Genomic DNA, 26,453 nt, shown 5'->3' with positions numbered 1-26,453 from the left:
AAGCAGGTAAGGCACCACTGCTCCCCACCTAGTTCCGAGACCCAAGAATCAATGTGATACTGAGAAAAAAAATTATTACCAAATTGACTTCTGACTTCCAGAAAATACATAAACCTCCACTGCGCCCACTACTAGCTACTGCGAAACTACTCTGAAAACCTAAAGATGCCGCCAAACCTTCCACTCGATTCTTTGCAATCTGGGTCTCGACAATGCAAAGAACCGACGGCGCACTGGCCCCCATGAGACCGCGGAGCTCATGTACTGTCGCTGGGTCGCCAATCCCGCGACAGTTCCAGCACAACATTCTCATCAGGCCCGGCGGTCCTCCTCGAGGGAGTCCGCCTCACTTGTTTGAACCACAGTATCATCTCCTGCTCCATCCTGACGCCTCCTCTTCACAATGGGGTCCTTTCCGGAGTGGATACCGCACCATTTGAGCTTGTCGCTGGAGTAACACCTTCGATCATCATGACAGTCTCGGCAACCCGGCCAGCCAAATGGTTGAGCTGTTGCCCATGAACATTTAGTGTGCCGTCCGCCTCGACCAGCCTCTTCCTCGCTCCACTGTCCACTCTTTCTCCTGAGCCTTCTCCCTGGTCCTCCACCTCCATCTGCTGCGATCCAAAGGACGGCAACCCTGCTCCGGGATCTGCTCTCCCCTACCACCCATCGAGCCTCTTCCACCTCTACCTCCTCTATCTCCTCTTCCCGCATCCCTTCCTCTCCCTCTACCACCTCCCTCTCCTCTACCTCGTCCCCTCCGCCCTGAACTGCTGGTACCTCCGGCTCCCAGAGTAGCCACTCGCCCCACTCGAAAGAGTTCGGATCGTGTATCCCATCACCGCACTCATCTGCAACATGACCCATCTTACCACAAGCAAAGCAAAAGTCCGGTAGCTTCTCATAGTAGACACTGTATCTTCTATACTCCTTTAGGGTTATTGGCACGAACCGGACAAGCGGAATATTGACATCCACATAAACCCTCACACGGAGGGTGCTTGCTGGGTTGATTCTCCCCTCATTTATGATCACGGTGAAAGGCGGGTCTCCAACCTTCGCTGCAACCTTCTCAGCTAGCTCTTTCCTTCTCGTGAGACCATCTGGTAGCCCCTTCACACTTGCCCAAACTGGAACTTTATTTAGGCTATAACCTTTGACATCCGAAAATCCATCATACTCCTGGATCACCACCGGTGCCCTTCTAAACAGCCATGGCCCTCCATCCATAATCCTCCTCCAATCCCCCAAACAATGGCACTGAACCAGAAACAAGTTAGGCTCTTTGATATTGAACGTCACCCCCTGTGCTGCCGACCATGCATTACGCATCTGAGACAAGAGCGCGGCATGACTAAAGGGTTTCGTGGTATGGACTCGGAACAGGGCAAGCCAGCGAACATCCTTGATCAGATCTTCAACTTCCGCCGAGAAATCCAGCTCTTCCTCCTCCCTTCCATGCAGTGTCATCCTAGGATTGCTAGAAGGGAGTTGTAAGCGTCCAACACCCCCGATCGAGGCCCAAGCACACGTCGGCTTCAGGTTCGAACAGACGACTTTGAGCAGATTTGCAAGTCTCAGTTCAAACGCTGGTATATCCCGTGATCTGCAGCCGTAATGGCACGGTGATATCATGTTATATCCCGTAAACTTGAGGAGTCCTTCGCTCCAACACCTGGTTTTGCCGCTGCCGCCACCATTTTTAATGCAGGCAATGCCGTTCAAACGCCTCATCTCAGATCGACTAAGATAAGATAAGAGTGACACAAGACAAAACGAAGAGTCCCATGTTGATGCGATCGGCCAGTGCTGTTCAAACGCCTTATCTCGTCCCCATTCCCACCTATAAAATGGCCGCCATGCACCCCGTTGGTTCTTCGCACCACAGACCGCAAAACCCAGTAGCCGATCGTAAGCCTCCGCGCAGCGCATGCACGAGATGGCGCCATCCAAGCCCGCCGCAGCCGCCGCCTTGCTCATCGCCTTGGCCGTCCTGCTCGCGGCCGCGCAGCCGTCGGCCGCCATCAGAATCAAGCCCGCGTGCGCCCCGCTTCTTAAGCCATCGCCGCCTCCCCCCGCAGCTTCCCCACCGCCGCCACCGACCCCGGTGGTCAGCAATCCACCCCCATCCGTCCCTGCTTCCCCGCCGCCACCGACCCCAGTGATCAGCAACCCACCCCCATCCGTCCCTGCTTCCCCGCCGCCACCGACCCCAGTGATCAGCAACCCAACCCCATCCGTCCCTGCTTCCCCACCTCCGGCCACCCCACCACCATCCCCGGTCTCGCCAGCTACCCCGCCGTCCCAACCCACGGAGTGCCTGACCCCGTTGATGGGGCTGACGCCATGCATGGGCTACCTGACCAACACCAGCGTGGCGACGCCCCCGGCCGCGTGCTGCGGCGCCTTCAAGTCTCTGGTGGACAACGCCCCCATCTGCCTCTGCCACGGCCTGAACGGCGACATCAACAAGATCATGCCCGCTCCCATGGACTTCATGCGCATGATGTCCCTCCCAGGAAACTGCGCCGTCCCGCTGCCCATGCAGACGATTGCCCAGTGCGCCAGTAAGTCATCGTAGCCGGCCGATCTTCAGTATTTTTGGCATTGTTATTAGCATGATTGGAGGAGGATTGATTTTTTGTCTATGCTATGACAGCGGCGCCGGTGCCACCACTGGACCCTCCTACCGCCCCAGCAGCCCCATCCCCAAGTAACTACTGTTCCCTTTGGAAATTCTGCCTTCACTAAATAATTTGGCCATGCTTGCTAGTGTTTAATTTGTCGTATGATCTATTGTCTGATACGTGTTTTTTTTCCCTTTGCAGAGCCATCACTGTAGAAGCCAGAGTTCCGAGTAGTTCGAGGAAGCAGTAGAAGCAAGAGGATCCATCGATATGAAGTCCGATCGAGATGATGAATTAGTTGTAAAAAATCGCATACTCTAGTAGTTTGAGTATAGTTAGGGATACGATATATTTACATCTTAGGTTAGTGTCGTATACTACATGTGTGCTGGCGATTTAGATCTACAAAGTACCTATTCTGTAGGAGAATTCTTTTATTTTCACTGTATATATGCGGTGATCAATATTAGTCCATACGTGCATTGCGAATTCGTAAGTGTCTATATGCATGTGCTCCCTGCGTATTGGATCAGCTCTTCGTTCAATCATTTTTCCTCTTTCAGTTTCAGGAGCTTGTGAATCTGCAGGGTACGCGCTTGTTTTCCCCCCCTCTAAATTGCAGGCTACGCGTGCTAAACTCTTAAACCAAACGCACTGTGAGGTGCTAAAGCCCATCTGTTTTTTTAGGTGAATGCTAGAGCCCATGTGTGTTGTGTGTGCTGTCCCTCGATTAGGCCCGCTATGATACGTGGGCTTTTTACTAGGCCAGTGCTGGTTCTATTGTTTAGGCCTGGCTGCGAGCGTGCAAGTGGGCGACGATGATGGCGAGCAACGCAGTGCGCGGGCGAAAGCGATTGACGCACGCGGTACGGCTGCGGTTGCCAGTTGCCGAGTTGGCCACTTGGAGAGCCCAAGTGGGCACCTGCCGTCCACTTGGCCGATAGGATTTCATCAACCGCAGCGAGCAGCCTGCCACGGTGTCTCCTGTGCCAACGCGTGCACATTCTTGATTCTGTCTGCGGCGGTGTTTCTAGGTGCGGTTTGCCGTATGGTGAATTCTGTGAAATACTACAAGAGCAGTGAAATTTGCGATGAATTGAGTTTGAAAATGAGACGCACTCAAGATAGAATGATTGGTAGGATCTCCCTGAAAATCCGCTGCAGCGCTCTGTATGCGTTTCACTTTTAAGAGCATGTGTAACGCTAGGCGTTTACATATACGATTTCCTCTCCTCAACGTTAGTGGTTAATTAAGGCACCGATAGCTCGGAAAATCAGCGTCCGTTGCATTTACCTTTTGCAGAGAAAGGGCCAAGCACCCACCGCCTTATCCTGCGCCGATGCCGTGCCTGACTTTATAATTCAACGGATAGTGTAACTGACGAACGCTCACAAAGTCTATCCTATCGTCAGCCTTAGCACCATGTGTAAGGCATATGCCCTAATAAGATGTTTTCTTCTTCTTATAAAGACGTGCACTTTATTATATTCATACTTAATGCGGATTTATCTTTTGGGTGGTCAAGGTAAAGTTTGCGATAGTGGCGTGAATGTGGGTAAAGAAAATTGTTATCCGAGAGTCAAGATGAAATCCGAGAAAAAAATACTGAGCTTTTTTATGGGTGTGGAAAATACAAGCGAATAAAAGTAACTAAATGAACCCCTTGCAGAAATTAATAATTAATAAATTAATAAATTGATGAAAACGGCGAAAGAAAACATACATGAACTCACCCATCCCCGAATGACCACACGAAAATCGTCTCCTTCCTCTCGGGTCGGTCGAATCTCAGCCCTCCATCCACCGGCCGAACGATCCGGGCCGTCGAAAAGCCAGTCTCCACCCCGCCGCAGCCGCCAGACTTTTTCTCCCCTCCGCCCTCCCCCGTCCCTTTCCTCTTCATCCCCGATCCCTTCCTTCCGCACGCCGCTCTCGAGCTCCTGCCCTACCCGACCTCCAATCCCACCCAATGCGGCTCTAAAAATATCTCACTCGCTCCGCCACCGCCGAGCCCCAGACCTACCGCCGCGCCGCAGCTCACCGTCGCCGACTCCTCCTCTCGCGCTCCCCGCCGCCGCGGCCGCCGTCGCCGTCCCCGTCCTACCCCGTCGCGTCCCTGCTGACTACACCCCGTCCGCGGCCTCGGCCAGTGGTTCTCGAGGTATGAGCTTCTAGTCATCCGGTGATCGATTCATCAGGATTAACTTCGAGAAATTTCGGGTGCGCGCGCGGCGCATCATCTAGATCCGCCGCGGTGCCGGAGCGATTAGCTGTAGCTCGTAGCTGCCGAGGGCGGATTAACCTCTATCTGATCTGTTATAGCAGTTTGTAAGCAAGCAGCGATTGAATGGAATGCTCTTCGTGTGACTGAATTGCTAAATCCGAGCAGGAAAGAAGGCGGGGGCGCATGGGGAGGTAGGCGTCGTCGTCGGTCGCTGCTGGAGTGATTTTGGCTGCCGGAAATGGTGCTGGTGGTGAAGCAGCACCGCTGCACGCACTCGGCGTCCTGCTCCTGCACCAAGGGCCACCTCAGCGAGGACGCGCTGTTCCTCGTCTTCCGCCACATGAACTGGAACCCCAGGCTGATCGCCAACCTCTCCTGCGTCTGCAAGTGGTTCGACGAGGTCGCCAAGCAGGTGCTGTGGAAGGAGTTCTGCCATGCCAGGGCGCCCAAGATGATGCTGGATCTGCATTCCGACGGCAGCCACATTGTCGACGGCAACTGGAAGGCGCTCGGGAAGCTGCTGATCTACTGCAACGGCTGCACAAAGGGGGGCTTGTTCGGAAACATCCATGTCCCCGGACACTTTGTGTTCCGGACGCGCTTCTCAAGGACCGCAGGCAAGAGCTTCCTGCCTCTGCAGTGTAGGATGGATGTCTTGTATGTGTCCGATCCATGCGAACATCTCGATCAGGGGGAAGAAGGCGACCTGGGTTTTTTCCGTGGCATCTTCAAGTCGTTTGCCACTTCAAGGGTCAAGAAGATCCTGATTGAGAAGCAGGCTAGGTTCCATCCAACGGAGGTTTGCCCCTATTGCAAGGCTAAGCTATGGAACATGCTGCACGCTGATATGATGCCGGCGAGTGCTTCCGCCAGGCTGGGTGCTTACGATGATTCCGTGGAGTACTTTGTATGCCTGAATGGACATGTTATTGGATTGGGTACCCTGTTACCTCTCTCGGATTCTGAGGAGGCACCGGAGGAGTAATCATCAGGAACATTGATCAGGTGATGATATGCTATGTTTTCTTGGTTCCTGTCATTAGTTTAATTTTCAAAGCGCAGCTAGCTTTATCTTCAAAGGTTTATTTTTTATTGCTTACTTGTGAAGATAATCAGATAGATTTCTTTATGATATCTGTTGGTATACAGACTGATAGCTTTTAATTTATGAAGATGCAAACTGAAACTCAAGCTGCATATCCATTGTTTGGTCATGCGGGCAGATTAACTCTTCAATTTCTTTAAGAAGACCAATTTCTATGGGCTGTCAATTTGAATGAACAGAGTCATAGAATTAACAGTGTTCAATTTGTATTGTGTACATCAAGGTGCTACATGGCTAGTTCAGTTTTATTTTAATCTTGCATACGTGTGGTTTACCCAGCACATGATATTTACATCCTGAAACCCCAAAAGAATCAGCAAGCAGTTGCTGGAACATTGTGTAAAAATGCTTCTTTTAGATTCTGTACAAAATTTCATGCCCGGAAAGTTTCAGAGAAATTAATATTTGAAATTGGTCTCATACGTTTACATCATTGTTTTTGACACACTGTTCAAACAACAATCAGTGGCTATGTTTATATCAGTAAGAAAGCTCACTAGGCCGGCTCTACCCCTCATCTACTAATCTTAGTGCATGGTACTTCCTTAAATGAAGCCGGGATCATGGCTATAACTAAATTTGGGAATCACAGAATTTCATTTGCCCATTTTTCTGTTAAATCCGCAAGTATACTAACCGTTTATTCTTTAGACCAGCCATGTTTTCCAGCTGCCTGTCCCTCTTGTTTCTCTCTCTAAATTTTTGGGGAGAAAACGTCACTGCTAATATATCTATAAATGTGTGATGTACCAACCTCATAGCTTTATATACCTATATTTTACTCCCTCCGTTCCTAAATATAAGTCTTTTTAGAGATTTCAATACATACTACATACGGATGTATATAGACATATTTTAGAGTATAGATTCATTCATTTTGCTCCGTATGTAGTCCCTTATTGGAATCTCTAAAAAGACTTATATTTAGGAATAGCTAATAAAATAAATTTTGGCGATAAAACTGCCAGTTAGAATAAGGCAGCATAAATGTAAGCTTACTTATGTGATGATAGTGCAACGTATCAATAGCCAGTACATCTATCTTTTGATGATGAACAGAATTGCAAGTCTGTTCAACCAGAGCAGGCCGTTCAACCAAGACCACAATTGGCTCCCATTTTGGACTGAAAAATATGTTTCTTTTGAAGTGAAGAAATATGTTCTTAATATAGCGGTTGTTGGTGACAGGTTTGCAAGATGGAGTCCTGGGGCTTGTGGCATATTGCTTCTGAATCCTGGTTGTGTCTAACAGCGAGAAGGCATGGGCGCGGCAAAACTGCAAGGCGACAAGATCGTGCAGCTAGCTTTGCATCTAACCGCAGTGTTGTCCGTACTGGTGCATCAGATGAAAATGCTGTTTCTCTGTGGTCTCTTCTCTGCTTGTTGATCGATTCTCTGTTGTTCTCGTCATTGTAATGACCATGCCGACCTTTCGCCTTGTCCTACATGTGCAGAGCATATGTAGCAAGGTGTGATGAGACCGAGTTGTAAAATTGGTGCCCATATTGGACCTCATATATTCATGTGCTGTTCCTAACTGTATTGTTTTGTTTCTACTGACTTGATTCGTGTCCTGCTGCTATAGAAATTTGGGAACGGAAGGAGTCGTCCTATAGGTCCTTTGATTTGGACAAAATTTGTCTTTTTTTATGTTTGTTACTCCCTCTGTAAAGAAATATAAGAGCGTTTAGATCAGATCTAAACACTTATATTTCTTTATGGAGCGAGTAGTTGCTAATTGTGCAGCATCGCACAATTGGCCACCATCTCACCTATTGGTGTGCTATGTAAGGGTACTGGACAAAATTTGTCTGATGAACAGGTGTAGGTGTATGGGTTGATGCTATTTCCAACTGCATAACTAGTGTGATGTTATTGAGATCTGTTTAACACTCTTAGCTTACATCGATCTGTACTGTTGCTTATGCCAGAGCCTGTTTATCATTTTCAAAGTTTGCTGATTCTTTATGTTGTCCGCCGTTGAAAATACAGCCTTGTTTACTTGTAGGAGGCTTGGAGTTGGAGATCATATAAGTTGCACGATTTGTATTAGACTGAAGGGTCTTGAATCCGCAGCTTCCGCCTTGACAGGCGGTGCTCTGACCAATCGAAATTACTGTACAGACGACAGATACGAAGTCGAGAAGTACTCCCTCTATAAAGAAATATAAGACATTTTAGATTATACTCCCTCCGTCTCATAATATAAGAATTCTTTTTTGGCTCTAGACTTTTTATAAATACAAGGGAGTATTATTTCTTTAGAGAGGGAGTATAATTTTGCCAGCATCCCCCAAGTTCTTTGGCTCTTTTTTTTTTTTTTAACCTAAGTTCTTTGGCTCTTTGCTGTACTTCCTCTGCAGTACACAGTTTCCCATTGCTCTAGATTGTTTTCTTTCAAGTAAGATCATGCGCTCTAGATTTTTTTAGGAGAACATGCGGTCTAGATTTGCTTTTCTTTTTTGAGGGGAGTCTAGATTTGCTTTCTGGTATCGTCAGAACACGGGCTTGGTGGCGAGGGGGCCCAGCCCAGCCCAGCCCAGTGCGGCGTATATCAAACACGGGCTTGGTGGCCCAATATATCCTTCGTCTAGCCGTTCCCCGCTCCCTCCCCGTTCCGTTCCCCCCAGCGGCGGAACGCCCGCCGTTCCCTGTCAGAGAACCCCCACGCCTCCGCAACCCCTAGTGCTAGTCGGGCGTGGTTCATGGAGATCGCGGCGGAGCCCGTGCGGCTCACGGAGGAGCAGCGCCGCCGCATCGAGGCCAGCCGCCTCGCCGCCCTCGAGAGGCTCAAGCGCTCCGCCGCCGCCGCCGGCACCACCGCCGAGTCGCTCAGGCTCGCCAAGTGCCCAAGAATCGCCCATCCTCTGCCCCCGCGTCCGCCGCCGCAGCCGCTTCCGCCGCCCGCGCCTCCGACGGGGTTCCGGGCGGTGCTGGAGGTGTGCAGCCCCGACGAGTTCCAGGTGACGGTGGGCCGAACGGAGGGCAAGGCTTTCCCCGGGGAGGCCGACTGCCTGCGCGCCGTCGAGGACTGCGTCGCTTCGGTACGATCCTCGCGTTCTTGAATCCTTGTCCAGTGCACGCATCTCTTGCTGATTCGGGCTCCGATTAGGGATCTGGTTCTTTCTTGGCGATGCGCGAGTAATTCCGTGCTTCCTTGATACCAAGAGTTTCTTCAAAGTGTCTTGTTTCGTATTTCTTGGCAAAGCTTTGGTGTTTGCCAGTGTTTTCGTGATCATTCTTTGTTCTTTGATTCGACATGCCTGAACCGCTCGAAGAACGCGGTGGTTATTTGCCCATTCCGCGTGTCTGACAAATAGCCGTTCTTTAATTTGGGTTCTTGGCCAGTTGCTCGTTTTAGAGCATTTTCTTGCTAAATGGATACTGTATTTCATATGGATTTTTGTCAGAAGGTTTGGTTCACTCATAGCCTAGTGATCTAATCCCCTGTGCCATCGCCAAATCAACCCATTCATACCTTCACATGGATAATCACCTCAACGACCTTGCTCCAAACATACTTTGCCCAATCTTCTGTCTGTCTATGGCTCTATGCAATAGAATGCTAGACGCAAACATTGGAGGTCGAACCCTGACAATGCCCCGCCTTTTGGCCTAACTGCCGAGCGTTGAAGAATTTGCTTGGCCTTCCAGATATCAGCTTTATGGGCAATTGCTGGTACCTACCGAATGCCGCAACTAATATTTGAGTATATAAAGTGCCAGCAACTGTTATTTCATCCATATTTCACTGTCACCTTTTTAATCTGTAAATGATTGTGCCACTAAGTTATCTTCACAGTATTCGCTTCTATAAAACATACCTTTTGGACAAGAATATATAGTCAAACTATTGATATTTTGATTGATAACATCTTTGCAAAATGTTTAGATTAGATACTTGAAAATCCTATGTGTGAATCTGTTTCAGAAAGTACTTCTGCAATATTCATTTTTGGATTTTATAGATATATTGCAATAGAAGTTAACGATCCAAGATGTATTTTGAAGACCGCGAAGATGTCTGAAATGGCAGCTTTTATAGGACTGAAGGGAGTAAATGGTGATTATATCACATTTTAGAGTAATCCTTTTGGGGATCGAATAATTTGTGGATGCTTTTAAGCATAAAATGTAAACTTCTGCTGTAATAATTATTTTCATCTGGTTCTTACTTCTTAGTCCCTTTTCTGGATGATAAGCCTTTTGGTCTAGAATCTAAACTGATATCTTCCCTCTTATTGTTGGTAGGCTGTACCATTCTCCACAACACAAAGTCAAAGCGGGCATGTTTCTTCTGTCTTTAAACTTGTGCACTATGAGCTGGTGTTGCAATGCTTGAAGAAGTTGACTGGCGTTGTTGTGCAAGATATACCTTATAGAACAAGCCGTGCTGTTCAAAATGCTGGCACAAACTGCGCTTCTGATAAAGAAGTTGACGAGCTTCTCATGAAGCTGCCACGTCGATTACGAGATGCACTTCTACCCTTCCAACTTGAAGGTGTGAAATTTGGGCTTCGGAGGCAAGGGCGCTGCCTTATTACAGATGAGATGGGGCTTGGCAAGACTCTCCAGGTGAGCATATTGTATTTTGTGTATAACTATCGTGCGGATAGTTTATATGCAGAAAATTGTTTGTTCCACGGTGTTACAACTTGCAAAATACAGTAAATTGGCATATGGATATTGAGCACACTGATATTGAGCTTGCATCAATACATTTTGGGCAGTAACGGATTAGGAATTTTATGTCTATTTTACTGAACAGTTAATTATATAGCACTTGCTTTTTAGACCTTATGAAGAAATCATCATATCTGCTTTTGAGCGTAATTTTTTCCCCCATGTTGAAGCAGTATTATTTTCTTGAACAGAATGGGGAAGCAGTATGTTCTCATTTATTTAAATGCAGGCAATTGCAATAGCTTGTTGCTTCAAGGACGAGGGCCCTCTATTAATAGTGTGTCCAGCTGTTCTGCGTTATACTTGGGCGGAGGAATTGGAACGCTGGGATCCTTCATTTCTTCCAAAAGATATTCATCTTGGTACTGATTCAGAGTTTCATTATTCAAGAGTTAATTTTACTGATGTCAAACCTGGTATTATAATTATTTCATATCTTTAGTGTATCTAATTTGATCCTGAATGCTTGTGAAGTTACAACGATCTCCATATTTATTTTCATCAAGTTTGAATTGCCTACCACATGTGCCATGTGGTAACGATCTCCATATATGGAATTGCATATTTTGTATTTTATCCATACAAATTCTAAGTATCGAATTCTTTTGGCCCAGATATCATTCATTTGTTGCATCAGCGTCAGTTTTGAATATTGCAGTAAAAACAGTTGCAGGACAAAATTGCATTCCGTATGAACAATCATAGATGGACCAGATCACTCTATACCTAGTTTCAATGGATCATTAGTCCAATATTGCTTTTCATAAGTTGACTTATCCTTGGATCTTAGTATCTTACTGAACATAGAACCATAGATTAGCTTGTGTTTTGATGATGTTCTAAGTTCTAACAAAGGTTCATTTGTTCTAATTAAATGTGGCACTGAATGCAGAAAACAAATTATCAAACCAAAACCACATTGCCTTACCTAGTTGTGGCGAACTATGGCAAGCCACTCCTTTTCGGGTCACACCTTAAGCAAGTTCAGGAAAGAGTCTATGCCAGGTTGGTTCATGTCAGGACAATGTGCCAAAGAACTAAACACCTACCGTAGAGTTTCAAACTTGCCTAACTAAAGTTTGGTTAACTATGGCAGTGAACCAAACATGCCTTAACTCATTGCTAGGTCTGTGGCTACTGTTAAGCTTCATGCACTAGCCAACACAACCAAAAGTCTGAACTGATGGAAATGGCTAGGCAATCCACATGTACACTTCAACACCCCCTCTCACGTGTGATGCGGAAGGTCAAGACGTGGATAGACTCAGAGGTATGGCTCAAGAGGCTCATACGTGGACACAAAGGGGGAAACAACAATTTTTGGATAAATTGCGTAAGCCAGGACTTGAACTCAAGACCTTGGACCCTGATACCATGATAAGCTTCATGCACTAGCCAACGCAACCAAAAGTCCGAACTGATGGAAAGGGCTAGGCAATCCACATATACACTTCAACAGCCACTACTTGCTTGCCACACCTTAGTTTGGCAATTGTGGTGCCGGTGTTTGGCTATTTGCGAAACTTCTGGCTCATGGCTCATCACACATTTTCAGTCCTATGTCCTGCATGTCGTTGACACATGTTTTTGGGCCAAACTTTACAACACTTTCGGGTAAGAATTTGCTTGCCACAAAAGTGACATGCCATACTTTTGGCTACATGTGGCTAGCAACCGAAGTTTTTTGGACTGAAACGCTAGCAACCAAATAGGCTCATGTTCAAGTTTACCATGTTGGTCTGCTACCTAGCCAAGTTATGGGTGGTACTTGTATGTTCCCATAAAAATGAAAATCCTAAAGCAGTAGTATTTGGCAACTGGCTGGGTGGTTTCAAATCAGGCTCTCAGTTGACTTCACAATTGTCGCCTTTCATTTTTTGGTCAAGTAATATTTTTGTGTAACCAGTAGGATGCATATGCGTTTCTACAGGACATGTAGTCATTGATAAAAAGGTTGTTCTATTTAGCAAACACGCACGTGGTTTCCAACCATGTCGCGACAAAACTGTTGTCTTTCTCCATCTTCCTGTCCCTCTGCAACCACTGTGCACTCCTCTGGTTCCCTTCCTCGCAGCATTCCTCCTCTGCACTCCTGCCCTGCAAAAGATAATGCGTCATCTTCATCGCTGTCCATCCGCCCCGTGGCTCTCCCTCCAGTAGGGTTGGAGGCAATGAGCTGAGCCAGCCTTGGCTTTCCTCATTCAAGATTGTTCGAAAATATGCTTGATACCGCTCGACCTGGTTGGAGAAATGGAGAGACGGGCTAAAAGAGAGGCTTGGGTTGGACCGCTTCTCGTAAGCACTCGCAAGCCAAGGCAGAAGACCAATAGCCAACATTGCTTCTACATAGTTCAGAAACTACATACACCTTGAGTCCTTGACATCAACTGGAGTATTCACTGCAAATATTGTGAAATCACTGAAAGTACATACACTACGCACAGTTTGTTTCGTTGTACAAAGTAATGAGGTCTCAGAATGTACAATGTAAGCAATATGGTCAATGGTGAAGTAAACGAACTAGTTAAATGATTATATGAAGTAGGTCCATCCATCAACATGCAAGTGGGTCCATGCACAGATGATAAGCTTCACGACCTAGGTCCATAGACGGGTTAATAAGCTGCACTAAGTTGGTCGATATATCAACTATCAACTGGTGGAGCGAAACAAACCAACATGACAAGCATAGGTTGGGGAGCCAAACAAGCCAACATGAGGAGCATAAGTAGGGGGAGGACTCTAGAGGATCGGCGGTGGCGTGCTAGGGCATTGGAAGGAAGCATGATGGTTGTGCGGACAGAGCGGAAGTTCCGGGGTATCATGGAGTATGTGGGCCTCACCCGTCGGCGTTATTTTTTTTCAGGGCACTGCCATTGTGAGTAAGGACGGAGGGCAGTGTGTTGGCAGTACCACCAACCCCATCTTTTTGATATAACTAGATGATGCCCCGCGCTTTGCCGCGAGAACCATGTTAAAACAAATGCATGAATAAGTGTTTAGAAACAGCTAAACTAATGGAAAAATAAATGTAGAATGTTCTCGGTTTACATTTTTAAAACAATAAAACCTACCAAGTATGTGGCAAAAATGATTTTAAAAAGCGAAGAACATTTAAACTGAACCTAATGTGACGCCATCTTTAACAAAAATGTGAAGCATGAACTATATATGTTTGCTCCAAGCGTCCAACACATATACCGTTCATGACCATACAGAACTTAATGTACAGTAAAAAAATTAACTTGTGACTAACATGCATGATTTGATTCCCCCAAGAAAAAAAGACATGCATGGCTTGATGAGGTGGCATGCTTTGCATGGATATATTTGCAAAATTGTAACTTATGAGTATGATTTGAGGATGTCACACAATTTAGTAGATCAAATGGCTACCAATGATTGAGGTGATATGGAGGCACGCATGTGGAGAGTAATCTACTAGTGGGGGCTAGCTATTTAGATATGTAGAAGATTTGTAAAGATTTATGTTGGTGAAAATCATTAATCCTATTCCTTGTCCCTCGTATACCTGTATCTTCAATTTTGGACACTGCTCTATTGCCTTGGCTTTCAGCTTTTCAGTGTTTATTTTGTATAAAGAATACCAAATTTGACTGTTATAATTATATCTGTATTTTTCTCGTTCTTTTTTTTCAGTGTTTGGTCGACGAGACAGTCTGGAATATTTAGATTTTTGTCCGAAGGTCGTTGTTATTTCATACACGATGTTAAGCATCCTTCGGAAAAGTATGATTAATAGGAGATGGGCACTGATGATCATTGATGAATCCCACAATATACGCTGCACAAAGATGAAAGAAGAAAATACTCAGGTGATACTATCAGGCAACAATTGAATATATCAATCCCAATCCAGGAGGGAGAGTGTATTTGACACATCATATTTTATTATTCTGTAGTAATCATAACATTGTTATGCTTGGTTACTCTCTTTGATGAAAAAAGTGTTTTTAAACCTGCTTCGTGTTTTCATCATTCCATTGTGCTTTCTTAATTTAAAATACTGTAAGAATGCAGAACCACTGAGACTCTGTTGAGCAATCTTTTTCTTATCACTTCAGCCACCTTATTTCAATTTAAGGCGCCTTCTCTGATAATTTTATTTATAATTTGTAGTCTTACTAGTCTGATGCATCAACATTCCGCTTGCTTTACCAATGATCACTTCTACTCTCTTGTGACCGTGACAGACAAAAGCTGTACTGGAAATAGCTCTCAATATCAACCGCATTGTGTTGCTTTCTGGGACACCCTCTTTGTCAAGGTTGTACTTCTAAAATATATCCATTGATTCTTCTCAGGGATCCTTGTGTTGTTGCGCTATTTTTGTTGTGGACATTTAAAACTATAAACAGGCAAATGGATTTATGGTATATGAAATATTTTATGTATGCCATTAGACGATTTCAAATGTTAGGATTAGAATCAATCTCAAAGCACTTCCATTTTAGTTAAGAATTAGAAAATAATTGAAGTTTTTTAACTACCATTTTTCCCACTGTTTTGACTTTAGAAAATATTACTAAAAGGTCTTTGCCAGTTTTCTCCTTCTGTTTTGAACATCAAACTAAGACCAGTGATCCATGAGAAACATGTCAGTTGCATACGTCTCTTCAGTATATGGTTACCTGTTCATTTTTTTAATAGGGACCTAAAGGTGTATACTGATTTGCTGAATTATTTGTACTGCATATTGGTTCCACGTCCCTTACCAATTATTGTTACATCTGTATCTTCTATTTTCTTTGCGTAAGCTGAGCTCAGTGTCTGTATTGTGGGTGTTAAAAGTGCCCATCCGTGTCTTTGCATTCTGTATTGTGGGAGTACTTTTTACCCTGCGCACGATATATCTGACTGATTGGTACTGATGTGTGATTTTGTTGTGATACAATTGCATTCCAGAAAATTAGTTAAATCATTTACTACTCTGGACTTGACTTACCATATATGTTTGTTTGTCAGATTTAACTAATGGTTTCTTTTTTTCCTAGGTGACAATAGACCTTTTGACATCTATCACCAGATAAATATGTTATGGTAAGAAAAGCAGAATGTCATCTTATTGTGTTGGGCATATCTATCTTTTCTGACCACTCCCTCTCTTGGTTTTCAGTCCCCGTTTGCTTGGAGATGATAAATTTGAATTTGCAAAGACATATTGTTCACTGCATGTTGCTCAAAGTTCCCAGGGTAAAATTTACCAGGTATCTATATCTTGTGATTGTCCCTATTGTCAAGGAGATTGGTAGATCGCTTCAAAACCTTGCAGACTTGCACTTGCAGTTAATTTGAGCAAATAGTGTCTGACTATCTGTTAGTCTATACAGAAATGTTTAAATATTTAAGTTCTTCACATCGTTTCACGTCCAGGACTTTTCAAAAGGTGCTCGTTTGACAGAGTTAAATGTTCTGCTCAGTCAGACTCTGATGGTCAGCTCTTTCTCTCTCAGCTATTAAAGCCTCTTTGTATAGCTTTCTGTGATTATTGTATCCATGGCACTGTATCTTGTTACTGCTATCCAAACTGCTCATGAACTTATATGGTCACTGCATATTTGGCCTAAGTTCTGCTTGATGACATTTGTTAATTGATTTTGATCAGCTTGGCAGTATATACAGTTTTTATATGTATGAACTTTGTTCACTTGATTATGTATAGAGTCTGCATGGCAGTATGTTATGGAATGCTGTACTCTATGCATGATGAAATTATTTATGTTGTACTCCATCCGTAAAGAAATATAAGAGTGTTTAGATCACTAAAGTAGTGAATTAAACGCTCTTATATTTCTTTGCAGAGGGAGTAGAAACTATCCTTTACATGGTTGATGATGTTTTCACCAATGAACGTGTGTTTACTACAGAAGCATGTTTAAGAATGAGACTAGCTTCAGTGCGTAATGCTCCATACATTCTCTTATAGATATTGTTTAGAATGCGTGCGATGGAACTTCAACAACTGTGTCCACAAAGTATATTGATGTGTCGCATGAAAATTATATTGCTAGATTTCTCACTTGAAGTGCTTCTATATGATCCCATTTCTTAAATATTGTACCATATGATTAGAAAATTAATGGTACAATGTGGGTATTGGAGGGAGGTCATGTTGATGTCTGAAATGACAAGCAGAGGAGAATGAGGGTAGTAAGTTGCTAGCTATTTGCTAATACTAAAGCCCGGCGGGTCGTGTTGCTTCCTGTCACAAGCCATGTAACTGCAATGATGTGTTAGGCTGATATTTGATGGTTTATCAATTTCAGATCTAATGGCTGGAGTTTGCTTCTGTGCTGCAGATTAGGCGCTTGAAGGAGCATTTGTTAAATGAACTGCCGCCCAAGCGCCGGCAGATCATTAGGTTGAAGTTGAAGGCATTGAATAGCAGGACAGCCACCTCTATTATCCAAGGGGATTACAATAGCACATATAGTAGCTCTGATGCTCCTATAATTGCCTCTTCTGAGATAAGCAATGACTGTGAAGAAGCAAAAGAGGGAAAAGGTAACATTCATGCTGCTAATAGTAGCAGATGTCAATCGCATATGTTAATCTTACCAACATGATTACCTTCTATCAATTTGCCATGAACTGGTGTGTGTCGAATAGATAGTTATATTGGCCTAAAGCAAGAGGACTGGCTGTAGATACTAAAACTAACCGGTCATTTTGTTGAAGCATGTTTGTTGCATTAGTCATTGCTTTGCATATGCAATACCAAATGTGCCTGGCCTCCAGCTGTGCAGATTATGATGCTGTCATTGACTATCTGAAATGTATTTACAAAATCTAGATCAATGGGGGAACCCTTTGCTAATGTTATACTGACGGTAACAAAAAAATATCAACACTGTCAATACAAACATTCCCAACATTTTCTTGATTTGAACTATAAGCTTTGACGTTAGCATTGTTTGTACTCCATGTATATCAAAAAGTTGATGGAATCATGGAATTGCAACTGTCTATTTTATACTACCAATGAATTTCCACTGGAAGATTCCAATTCTACCTTATTCTAATGTGTTGAATATAAATTGTCACCTTCAAAATTCCAAACATTTATCTATATGACCATAACCTAGCATTTTTGGATCTGATATATTCTGTTCCTCAACTCGTAAATAATTCTTACTATGACATGGTGAAATGTATCAAAACTGTTACTGAGAGATGATCAGATGAAGCAAATGTTTTTCGTCAGTTTAGCATTTAAGATGATGGTTCTAAGCTATGTGTTACTTTCCTTGTTTTTTTTTCCATTTCCTCAGATGATAGTTGCAAGAAATCTCCAAGGCATTTCTCCCCCCAGGAAATTGGCATTGCAAAAATACCTGGGTTTAGTCAGTGGTTCTCAAATCATTTGATGCATGATAATCTGGACGCCCAGTCTAGTTGCCAGAAAACGCTAATTTTCGCCCACCACTTGAAGGTTCTAGATGGAGTGCAGGTAAGATTTACGTTTACAAACTATGATGGGTTTTTTATATGTAATTTGAATACTTAAGTGGTGCTTCAACCAATTTTGTTCTTTATGTATTAAATAAGGAATAAGAATCTCAATAAGATTCAATACTCAAAAGTCGGCACTCTACAAGTAATTGAAAGAAATTGAGTGACATTTGTTCCTGAAAATTACGGCTTACTGGACCCACATAGTCACATCAAAAGTTAGAGAGATGATAATATCTTGTCCAGCATATTTTGGTAAGGGTCTGAGGACCAGTGGTAGAGCACTTCCTAACGTTTCTTTCGGTGGCTGCTGCTAAACTCAAGTGTCTAATTATATGACTAAGAGAAGAAAAAATATTTCTACTTTTGACTCAAGTGTTCTCTATCCAGGTGTTCCTCTCTGAGAAGGAGATCAAGTTTGTTCGCATTGATGGCAGCGCACTTCCTAGGGAAAGGAAAGAAGCCGTTGATTCTTTCCGTTTGAATCCAGAGGTTTTCATTTCCCCTTGTTTTAATTCATCACTCACCTACTGTTAGAGTATGAGTAATTTTGTGAAAATAGTACAATTTCCATAAATTTGTTTGTGCAAGTTTAAATGTTTTGACAAAAGAATGTCAGCTATAGGTATGTGCCGGCTCTCTATCCATGAAAAATTTCAAGAACAAACTGAATCATTTTTCTAGATACCAAATTTAAAACCATGACATGCAACAGTCTGAATTAAACAGTTAATCTGCCATTTTTGTATCTCGCAAGCAGGACTGAGTCTGTTCTTAAAAAATTGTATGGATATAGAGCATGCCCATACCTACGCCTGAGAAGTTTTACTTCTATATGTGATTTCTACAGAATTTGGCAAACAAATCACGGCAGGGAAAAAATCCCTTGTACCTAGTCCATATGATGCTACGCTTCTTATCTTGCATACTGCTTATCCATCATTGAGTTATTTTACTTTTTGCTAAATAGGTCAAGGTTGCAATAATAGGAATTACTGCTGGTGGTGTTGGTTTAGACTTTTCATCTGCTCAGAATGTTGTTTTCCTGGAGCTCCCAAGATCGTCTTCAGACTTACTTCAGGTACTTGTTTTTTCCAACCTTGCACATACATTTTCATTTCAACCCATAGGAAGTGCAAAATTAAACCAGGAGGAATTTTTTGATATCTTGGTAGTTTTGAAGTATACAATGTTAAACCAATCCAGCTGTTCTTGTGAACCTACCCGTGTAGTGAAGTGTTCCGACAGAGTCCTTGAATTTATGCCCATATGTGTCCACTTCACAGTTTATGTGCAGTCTTGAACACATGTATGGCTCACCCTCTTTTACTTGTTTCAAATTTATGTCCACGAGTGTAATGAAGTGTCACCGCAAAGTCTCTGAATTTATGCCCATGTGTGTTCACTTCACACTTTATGTGCAGTCTTGAACACATGTACAGTTCACTCTCTTCTACTGTTGTTTTAAATGTTGTTGTAACTACTAACTGCTACATTTAATTGGTGATAACATCATAATAGGCTGAGGATAGAGCTCATAGGCGTGGTCAAACAAATGCGGTCAATATATATATATTCTGCGCAAAGGTTAGCTCCTTTCCTGTTTCCCTGTAGTGTATTTTGTAATTTTGGTAATTAGAGCATTAAATTATTTTGTTCCTGCAGAACACATCAGATGAACCACAGTGGCTTCGCTTGAACCAGAGTCTGTTCCGTGTCTCGTCTGTGGTGAATGGGAAGAAAGATGCTATAAGAGAAATTGAGGTAAGTCCATAAGTGATTGGGTTTGCAACTGGCTGCGTCCTAGGTGCTAATTAATTTCAGAAAGGCGAGTGAAACATTTGCAACTGCATGAAGCACACTTGTGGAACATTTGCAACTGCCCGTGGTCATTTCAATTCCTATTTTGTGGAGATAATGTTGAAACTTTATTTACAAACTGAGAAAATATTTTACATGTACGGAGAAGTCTGGTAAAGTGTTAGAACTCAGATGAGACCTGGTTGATTGTATCACTGCTGACATCAGTTGGTTTAATAGGATCTTAGCAAGAATCTAGGGCCAATGCACGCAATTCAGTTATTCTATTAGGCTTTATTCATTCATCGTTTCTTCCCTCTTTGTAAGGTTGATCAAGTTTATTCATTCATCGTTCCTTCCTTCTTTGTAAGGTTGATCAAGTTTACCACCTTGGGGAAATCAGTAACACTAAGGAGAGACCAGAAATTGAGTTTCTTCCGAATTGTAATGCAGGTAAAACATTAGGAAAATCAGTATCAGATGATTAACTAAATTATTTGAATGGGAAGACTTTTTTTAATGGAATCAACAATTAGCCCTAGCTAATTAATTGATAGAGAGACTGAGTTATTTAAGCCTTATACAATGCTCTTCTGGTGAATCAAAAGGTCTTTTGGAAAGTGGCACTATGTCTGTTGACCATCTTCCTGGCATCAGCGATATGGAGCTTGAGTCAGATTTCACTATTAGGACTATTCCTCTACAAATTGAGGTTCAAACAAGATGCCCCTTTTAATTTTTTGCCATTATTCACTGTGCTCTCTTATCATTCATTCAGCATTCCCATGCTTGATTTCCAGCTGATTCTGCTTGTGCACCTTACCCTCTTAGGATGAAGGCCTTCATTCAGGAATGCAATGTAGTCCAGGTCCAGCAGTACATGAAGATACAGTCTGCAATAGTTTTTCTATTTCACCAGCTATCTCTGGCTCTTCAAGTACACGAAGTAAATCAATGAAGGTAATTAAAAAATTCTTGATTGTATTATATTATATTGTATTTTGTGCAATGTGCCATTTTTTAGTGGATAATACAATGTATCTTATGCTGCTCAAATACAACAGGCTCGTAGGAGCTTTTGTGAAAATCGTGATACTTTAGGTCTTCCAGGAACTATTTCAGATGGCCATATTCGAGTGGAGTATCTGCGTTTTGAGGTTAAAAATTCTTCCACTTATGCTATCTTTTGTCGTCTTTGTGTTTACATGTTGTATTACCGCTTGTCCCAACCTGCAACATTATTTTCGTATCAGTTTGCTTGCTTTTGCCATCTAATTCTTCAAATTCCTCTGATTTGTCATCATCTTTTACAGGTTAGCCATCATACAGGTCGAATCCACTTGTACATTTGTGTTCCAGGGCATGATTCAAGACCCAGACCACTTTTTCAGAATTTTCTGCCTGAAGAAGTAGAATCACCTTTATGCTCTAGTAGTGACAAGAAAGCAAGTAGGCAGCTCTTGAGTAATCCAGCATTTTGCAATATGTTCAAGGCATTTGTAAAAGAATGGTTAGAACTAAGACCAATTGATCAGAGGAAACTCCTGGGAAAGCCGTTACAGCTTCCATTGAGCCTTGAGTTGTGCTATTTGACAAATAGCATCAGCCACAGTACACAAGTATGCACGTCTTGACTTTGACACTCTTTTTTTTGCAAACTTGATTTGTTCCAGTTACGAAGATTGCAAATACTGTGCAAAACAATGCCTGGTGTGCACGAGGTTACGACTATACATCTATGTCATGCAAACTTCTTATGTCCTAGAAAAGTATCCCAATATCTGCTTAAGTTTGTATAAGAATAAGTCTGGATTTTCCATTTGCATTCCAGTCTTACCTGAATTAATACTTATGCTACATACATGAGACATGATCTTGTGCCAAACAAAGAACAGATGACATTTATCATAGAATAAATACTTGGCTTGTTCCTTGATTTGATGGTGTCCTCTTTTATGTCTGTTGTGATCGACTTTCTTAGGGATTGATTAAAGGGGGGAGTAAGAGGCGTATAGCTCCATTGAGTGTTGTCAGTGATGATTTGCCTGAAAATGCTGAATGGAGAAAGGTGGTTTTACGTCGTGGCACGACTAAAGAGAGAGAATACACTCAAGGCTGGACTACTGATGATGAGCCTCTCTGCAAATTATGTCAAAAACTTTGCAAGTAATATGACTCGCTGATGTACTTGTTCTGGAGCCAATCGTGTCTGTCATAACAATGCTCTTTGTTTTTGTTCAGTGGGAATCTTGCGAAATCACCCGAATATTTTGAAGATCTATTCTGTAAGCTTGATTGCTTCCGGTTGTACAGATTGAGAACCAACCAGAGTGCCCTGCGGCAGGTATGACTGACTTTTACCTTCTGCCATTAACATAGCCCTGATGTGCAAATAAGGCTAATTTGCCATTTGTACAAACAAAAATTGTGAATTGTATGTAACGGAGTTTCTGCTTGTTAAATACCTTTACTTTACAGGCACTGTTTCAAATAGAACATGGTATATGTTCCCAGTGCAAGCTTGACTGCTGCAAGCTCATCAAACATATTAAACCCCTCAGCAACCCAAAGAGAGAAGCACACATCAGGAGTGTTGCTCCAAATATTGCATGTAGGAAGAAACTGTAAGTGCTAGAACACTCTGATACTATGCATTTCCAACCTTTTGGCAGCTTTTATATGCTTCACTTTTGCATACCTAGCACAGTTTAGCAGAGCACTCAGGTCTGAACAGCTGTAATACACTAACAGAACTCACCAAATATTGACAAAAATGGGAATTTCCATCATTATTAATTTGTCGGTTTCATGTGGATTGTCTTATTAATGCTGTACTGGACCACAGGCTAGCAAAGCTTGTCGAAGAGCCAACACAGGGAAATGCTTGGCATGCAGATCATATAGTACCTGTGTATAAAGGAGGAGGTACAGTACATGTACAGTTTCTATGTTGTTGGCTCATCACTGCATCTCCTAATTCATCTGGTTTCTGGTAGGGGAATGCATGCTCGAGAATATGAGGACGCTTTGCGTGGCTTGTCATGCTGAGGTTACCAAAGCTCAGTAAAAGGAGCGAAAAGAAGCAAGAAAAGAAGAAAGAAGGAAGGCTGAAGAGCTTCTGAGAAATGCCGTGAATCAGCTGAAGGATGATGTTAGTAGTTCCTCTGCAGTTCAAGTATCTTCTGGCCTTTCAATTTTTGCAAGATTTAAGCTCTCTGGATAACCACCTGACTTTTCTGCGTTGCACGTTAAAAAGAAGTGATTTTCTCCTATATTTACTTCTGCAATTTCCAACATTCCATTTCATAGAGGCATGACTGACACCAATTGATTCTTCCGCAAATGACACATTCAGAAGTCAGTTGATTAAGTTGTAAATAAGTTTGATTTTTGTAGAGTTCTTCCATATTTTTGTGGCATGCACAGCTCTAGTTCACTGATAATACTCTTGATGTTGAGTTGTTGACACCCAATTTTATTTTGGTTGTAGGCATGTGAAGCGACAGAAGACGACGATTCTTGGTTGGTTACAGTCCCTGGCAGTGCCTACTCAGCAGTACCTCAGGCTCCTCGTACGCCCAAAAAATAGGCTCTTATGGCACTAGTACACCCGGGACAGTTATTTTGTGGTGCTCATGTATGCATTTTCTTTTAGTTGCAAGCTGATACCATCTTGAGTCAACCTTTTGTTGTCAACTGAAGGAAGGCTGGTAGAATTATGCAACCCAATTGCAACCAACTTGTTGTCAACTACTGTCGCAAAACTCTTACATATACTTGGAGGCAATATTGTGGTATGCTGCTGCTGTAAGATTTGTTTCAATTCATTTCAAGAATCTGGACACCGCCAGTTCCAGGATGTGCTGAGGCTAAATGTGGATGGCTCATACATCGAGGGGCAGAATCATGCGGGCTGCTGGGGTGTTGTCGTGCGTGATAATGAAGGTGCAGTCGCTGCTGCAAGGGCGGGAAGAACTGACCGTGTATCCAGTGCTTTTCATGCGGAGCTCCTCATAGCGTGTGGTGCTGTGGACCTTGCACTCGTTTGGAGCGGTAAGAATATGCCCGGAGCCTGGAGACCGAGTGCCATCTGCTCATGCATGTATAGTGCAGTGTACGTATGGAGAATCTTGATCGGTGCACATGAGAGCACACGAGACAAGGTTTTAAAAGGCAGCACCCGGAACACATCCTAGAAGCTAAGATTACAGGTGGAGCCAAGTGAAAATATTTTCAGTACATCACAATTTTAAGAGACGATGCACCCTGAAAATGCATGTAGCCCTTCGACTGTCAGTGGTCTCAATCACCTGCAGCATAGGTTTACAAATGTTGCAACAACCACCCTTAGCAAGCACAGGAAGTGACAGCTGCTTTCGGTGTCCCTAGGCAGTCCTACACTAAGGAGTGGTTGTTGCAACATTTGTAAACCTATGCTGCAGGTGATTGAGACCACTGACTCCTTAGTGTTGCAGCGACCACTCCTTAGCGAGCATGAGGAAAGAACCAAGTGACAGCTGCTTTCGGTGTCCCTAGGCACCCCCGTGGCTTTCCTCATGCTTACTTTAGCCACGTCCGCGTCCCTGTCTTTCGGGCGCAGAGAACCTGCCAATAACACATGTAAAGATTTTTAGCCAATAATGCATTGGTCGCTGTGCACACCATTTCTCCATGACAGTAACACATGTAAGGGTCATGTAGACAGATAACATATCACTACACTTGTGCATTTCTCAAACTAGGATAGCAAGTACACAGCATTTCGACATGACAGTAACACAGGCAGGTTTCTCAGAAGAGGACAATGCATTTACTAACATACCTGCTGTTATGTCAGCTGGGCGAGGGGGCCTTGATCTAGTGCACGACTTGGCCATGTCCAGCAGGAGCCCTCTGGTGAAACCCGAATACTTAAGCTCAGGCTGGTCAATAACCATTTTTAGACATGGCAGTTTGCCCCTCGAGGATGTAATGATTGTCCCGAGCACCTCATAGCATAAGCCTGTCATTGGCTCGCCATTGCATTGTTCCTGGACTAGCGATGCAATTAAGACTGCATCACAGTTGGTGCTTCCATTCCCAGCATCAGGTAACGCCAAGGTCATAAGGAGGAAGAAGAGCCAAGTTGCCATTCTGCAGGATAATCGGTTGTGATGTCAATAAGAAGAAGAAAGATTTCTAATGGGTGTTTGTATTCACTTTTGAGAAAATCTTACTCCACGATACCTATATGTTCAAAATCCCCAAAACGGAAGCATATACCCTTCGTAATTACTATGTCTAAATCTCTAATGCTAATAACATGATCAAGGATTGTGACTTACATTCTTCTTCACTCCACAACGGGTGATTGTCCTCGAATGAAGCTCCCTACACCCGCCTCGTACCACCACTTTCTGAACGTGCATCGACACGATATGAAGAACAACGAGCTCAAGTGCCAGTACCCTTCATGAATTTGGCGCGGACAGGAGGGTGGTTTGGGATTTGGTGCGGGGTAGGAGTAGTTTTGGTAATGTATGGTTTAGGTGCTGCAGTACCAACTTCCGCACCCAGTAATCCAGAGATGAGACCAGGCTCATCCACTCTCGGTGTGGAATTTCACTCGGCCCATTCATGCATGCAGGTTCTCTAACCTATTCTGTGGCAGTACCCAGCCATGAGCTCAGAAGATGTTACAAGTGATTGAGTGTATCGGGGAAATACCATTATATTTTGTTTTCCTCTAATATTTCATTTCAGAGTATCCAATAGGCCGGACACTAAAACAGAAAGGAAACATACTAACGCTACAACATTGGACCTTTGTCCTTTGACACTCTAATTCTTTAGGCGGGTGGATATATATAGGGCACTAACGATGCAACATTGTGAGCAAGACATGAAATTAGTGTGTTGATCAAGTCATTCAAGAAGCGTTTTATTGTTTCTTTTTTATCATGTGTGTACACGCTGTCAAATCATGTGATCATTCTATTTTCACGTTTTGTTTCCTTTTGCAGGAAGAGAAGGAAAAATCATTCAAGAACCGGGTTACTGTTACAATCTCTTCATCATGCAAAAACGCACTGCAAAACCATGAGCTCATTCTATTTCCATGTTTTGTTTCCTCTTGCATGTAGAGAAGAAGAAAATAGTGCAAATTTCAAATGAGCCATTTGTGGCTGAGCTCTCAGCTCAGTGGACAAAGAGCAGTGCTGCCCGGCGCGGGTTCGAACCTTGGTTTTTACATGGGTCTCACATCTCCTTTATTAAAAATCACATACTGGTCTAGTTTTTTTTTAAATGAGCCATTCTGTACCAATTGCATGAAGCAGCGTGAGAGCTCATGGATGTCCACATACTGTATAAATACTCCCATTCAGGCATTATTCAAGACTTGATATTCACAAATGTGAAATCTGTATACCAAACAGCCTGGGATATAGGGATTTTTAAAAATATTACTTTTTATAACAAATTCCAAAAATATATTACATACTTTGCAAATTACAGATTTATGACCCTAGCGCAATTTTCGGGCTTCTGTAGGCCGAA

General features: G+C 43.2%; 1 protein-coding gene and 1 pseudogene across 3 annotated transcripts; both read left to right on the top strand.

The window, feature by feature from the left end:
* The first annotated feature begins 1,894 nt into the window (after window positions 1–1,894).
* Window positions 1,895–7,502, top strand: LOC123052195 (uncharacterized; annotated as a pseudogene). Its single transcript, XR_006424516.1, has 4 exons — window positions 1,895–2,570; window positions 2,663–2,716; window positions 5,021–5,860; window positions 7,149–7,502. The product of XR_006424516.1 is annotated as an uncharacterized protein (transcript).
* Window positions 7,503–8,560: 1,058 nt separating this feature from the next.
* LOC123052193 (DNA annealing helicase and endonuclease ZRANB3) lies at window positions 8,561–23,743 on the top strand. 2 transcript variants are annotated; one of them, XM_044475304.1, is made up of 25 exons: window positions 8,561–9,004; window positions 10,212–10,535; window positions 10,873–11,005; window positions 14,304–14,479; window positions 14,858–14,931; window positions 15,669–15,704; window positions 15,781–15,871; window positions 16,038–16,097; window positions 16,964–17,168; window positions 17,936–18,114; window positions 18,507–18,608; window positions 19,087–19,197; window positions 19,638–19,703; window positions 19,782–19,880; window positions 20,288–20,369; window positions 20,525–20,628; window positions 20,748–20,876; window positions 20,981–21,073; window positions 21,230–21,535; window positions 21,898–22,082; window positions 22,158–22,260; window positions 22,395–22,540; window positions 22,762–22,841; window positions 22,913–23,067; window positions 23,407–23,743. In XM_044475304.1, exons 1-24 carry the CDS (start codon window positions 8,666–8,668, stop codon window positions 22,981–22,983), a joined length of 3,294 nt encoding a protein of 1,097 aa, XP_044331239.1. In that variant the 5' UTR covers window positions 8,561–8,665; the 3' UTR covers window positions 22,984–23,067; window positions 23,407–23,743. The 2 variants fall into 2 exon arrangements, with proteins under 2 accessions (XP_044331239.1, XP_044331238.1); XM_044475303.1 differs by having other exon boundaries at window positions 22,913–23,091.
* Window positions 23,744–26,453: the final 2,710 nt, after the last annotated feature.

Source organism: Triticum aestivum, chromosome 2D (genome assembly GCF_018294505.1).
Source record: "Triticum aestivum cultivar Chinese Spring chromosome 2D, IWGSC CS RefSeq v2.1, whole genome shotgun sequence".
In the NCBI taxonomy this organism is placed as follows: domain Eukaryota; kingdom Viridiplantae; phylum Streptophyta; class Magnoliopsida; order Poales; family Poaceae; genus Triticum; species Triticum aestivum.
This window is presented reverse-complemented; position numbering and strand designations above follow the sequence as displayed.

Coding starts and splice junctions, on each gene's coding strand:
- LOC123052193 (XM_044475304.1), top strand. CDS start 8,666: ATGGAGATCGCGGCGGAGCCCGTGCGGCTCACGGAGGAGCAGCGCCGC. Junction 21,536..21,897: donor GCATCAGCCACAGTACACAA/GTATGCACGTCT, acceptor CGACTTTCTTAG/GGATTGATTAAAGGGGGGAG. Junction 22,083..22,157: donor TTATGTCAAAAACTTTGCAA/GTAATATGACTC, acceptor GTTTTTGTTCAG/TGGGAATCTTGCGAAATCAC.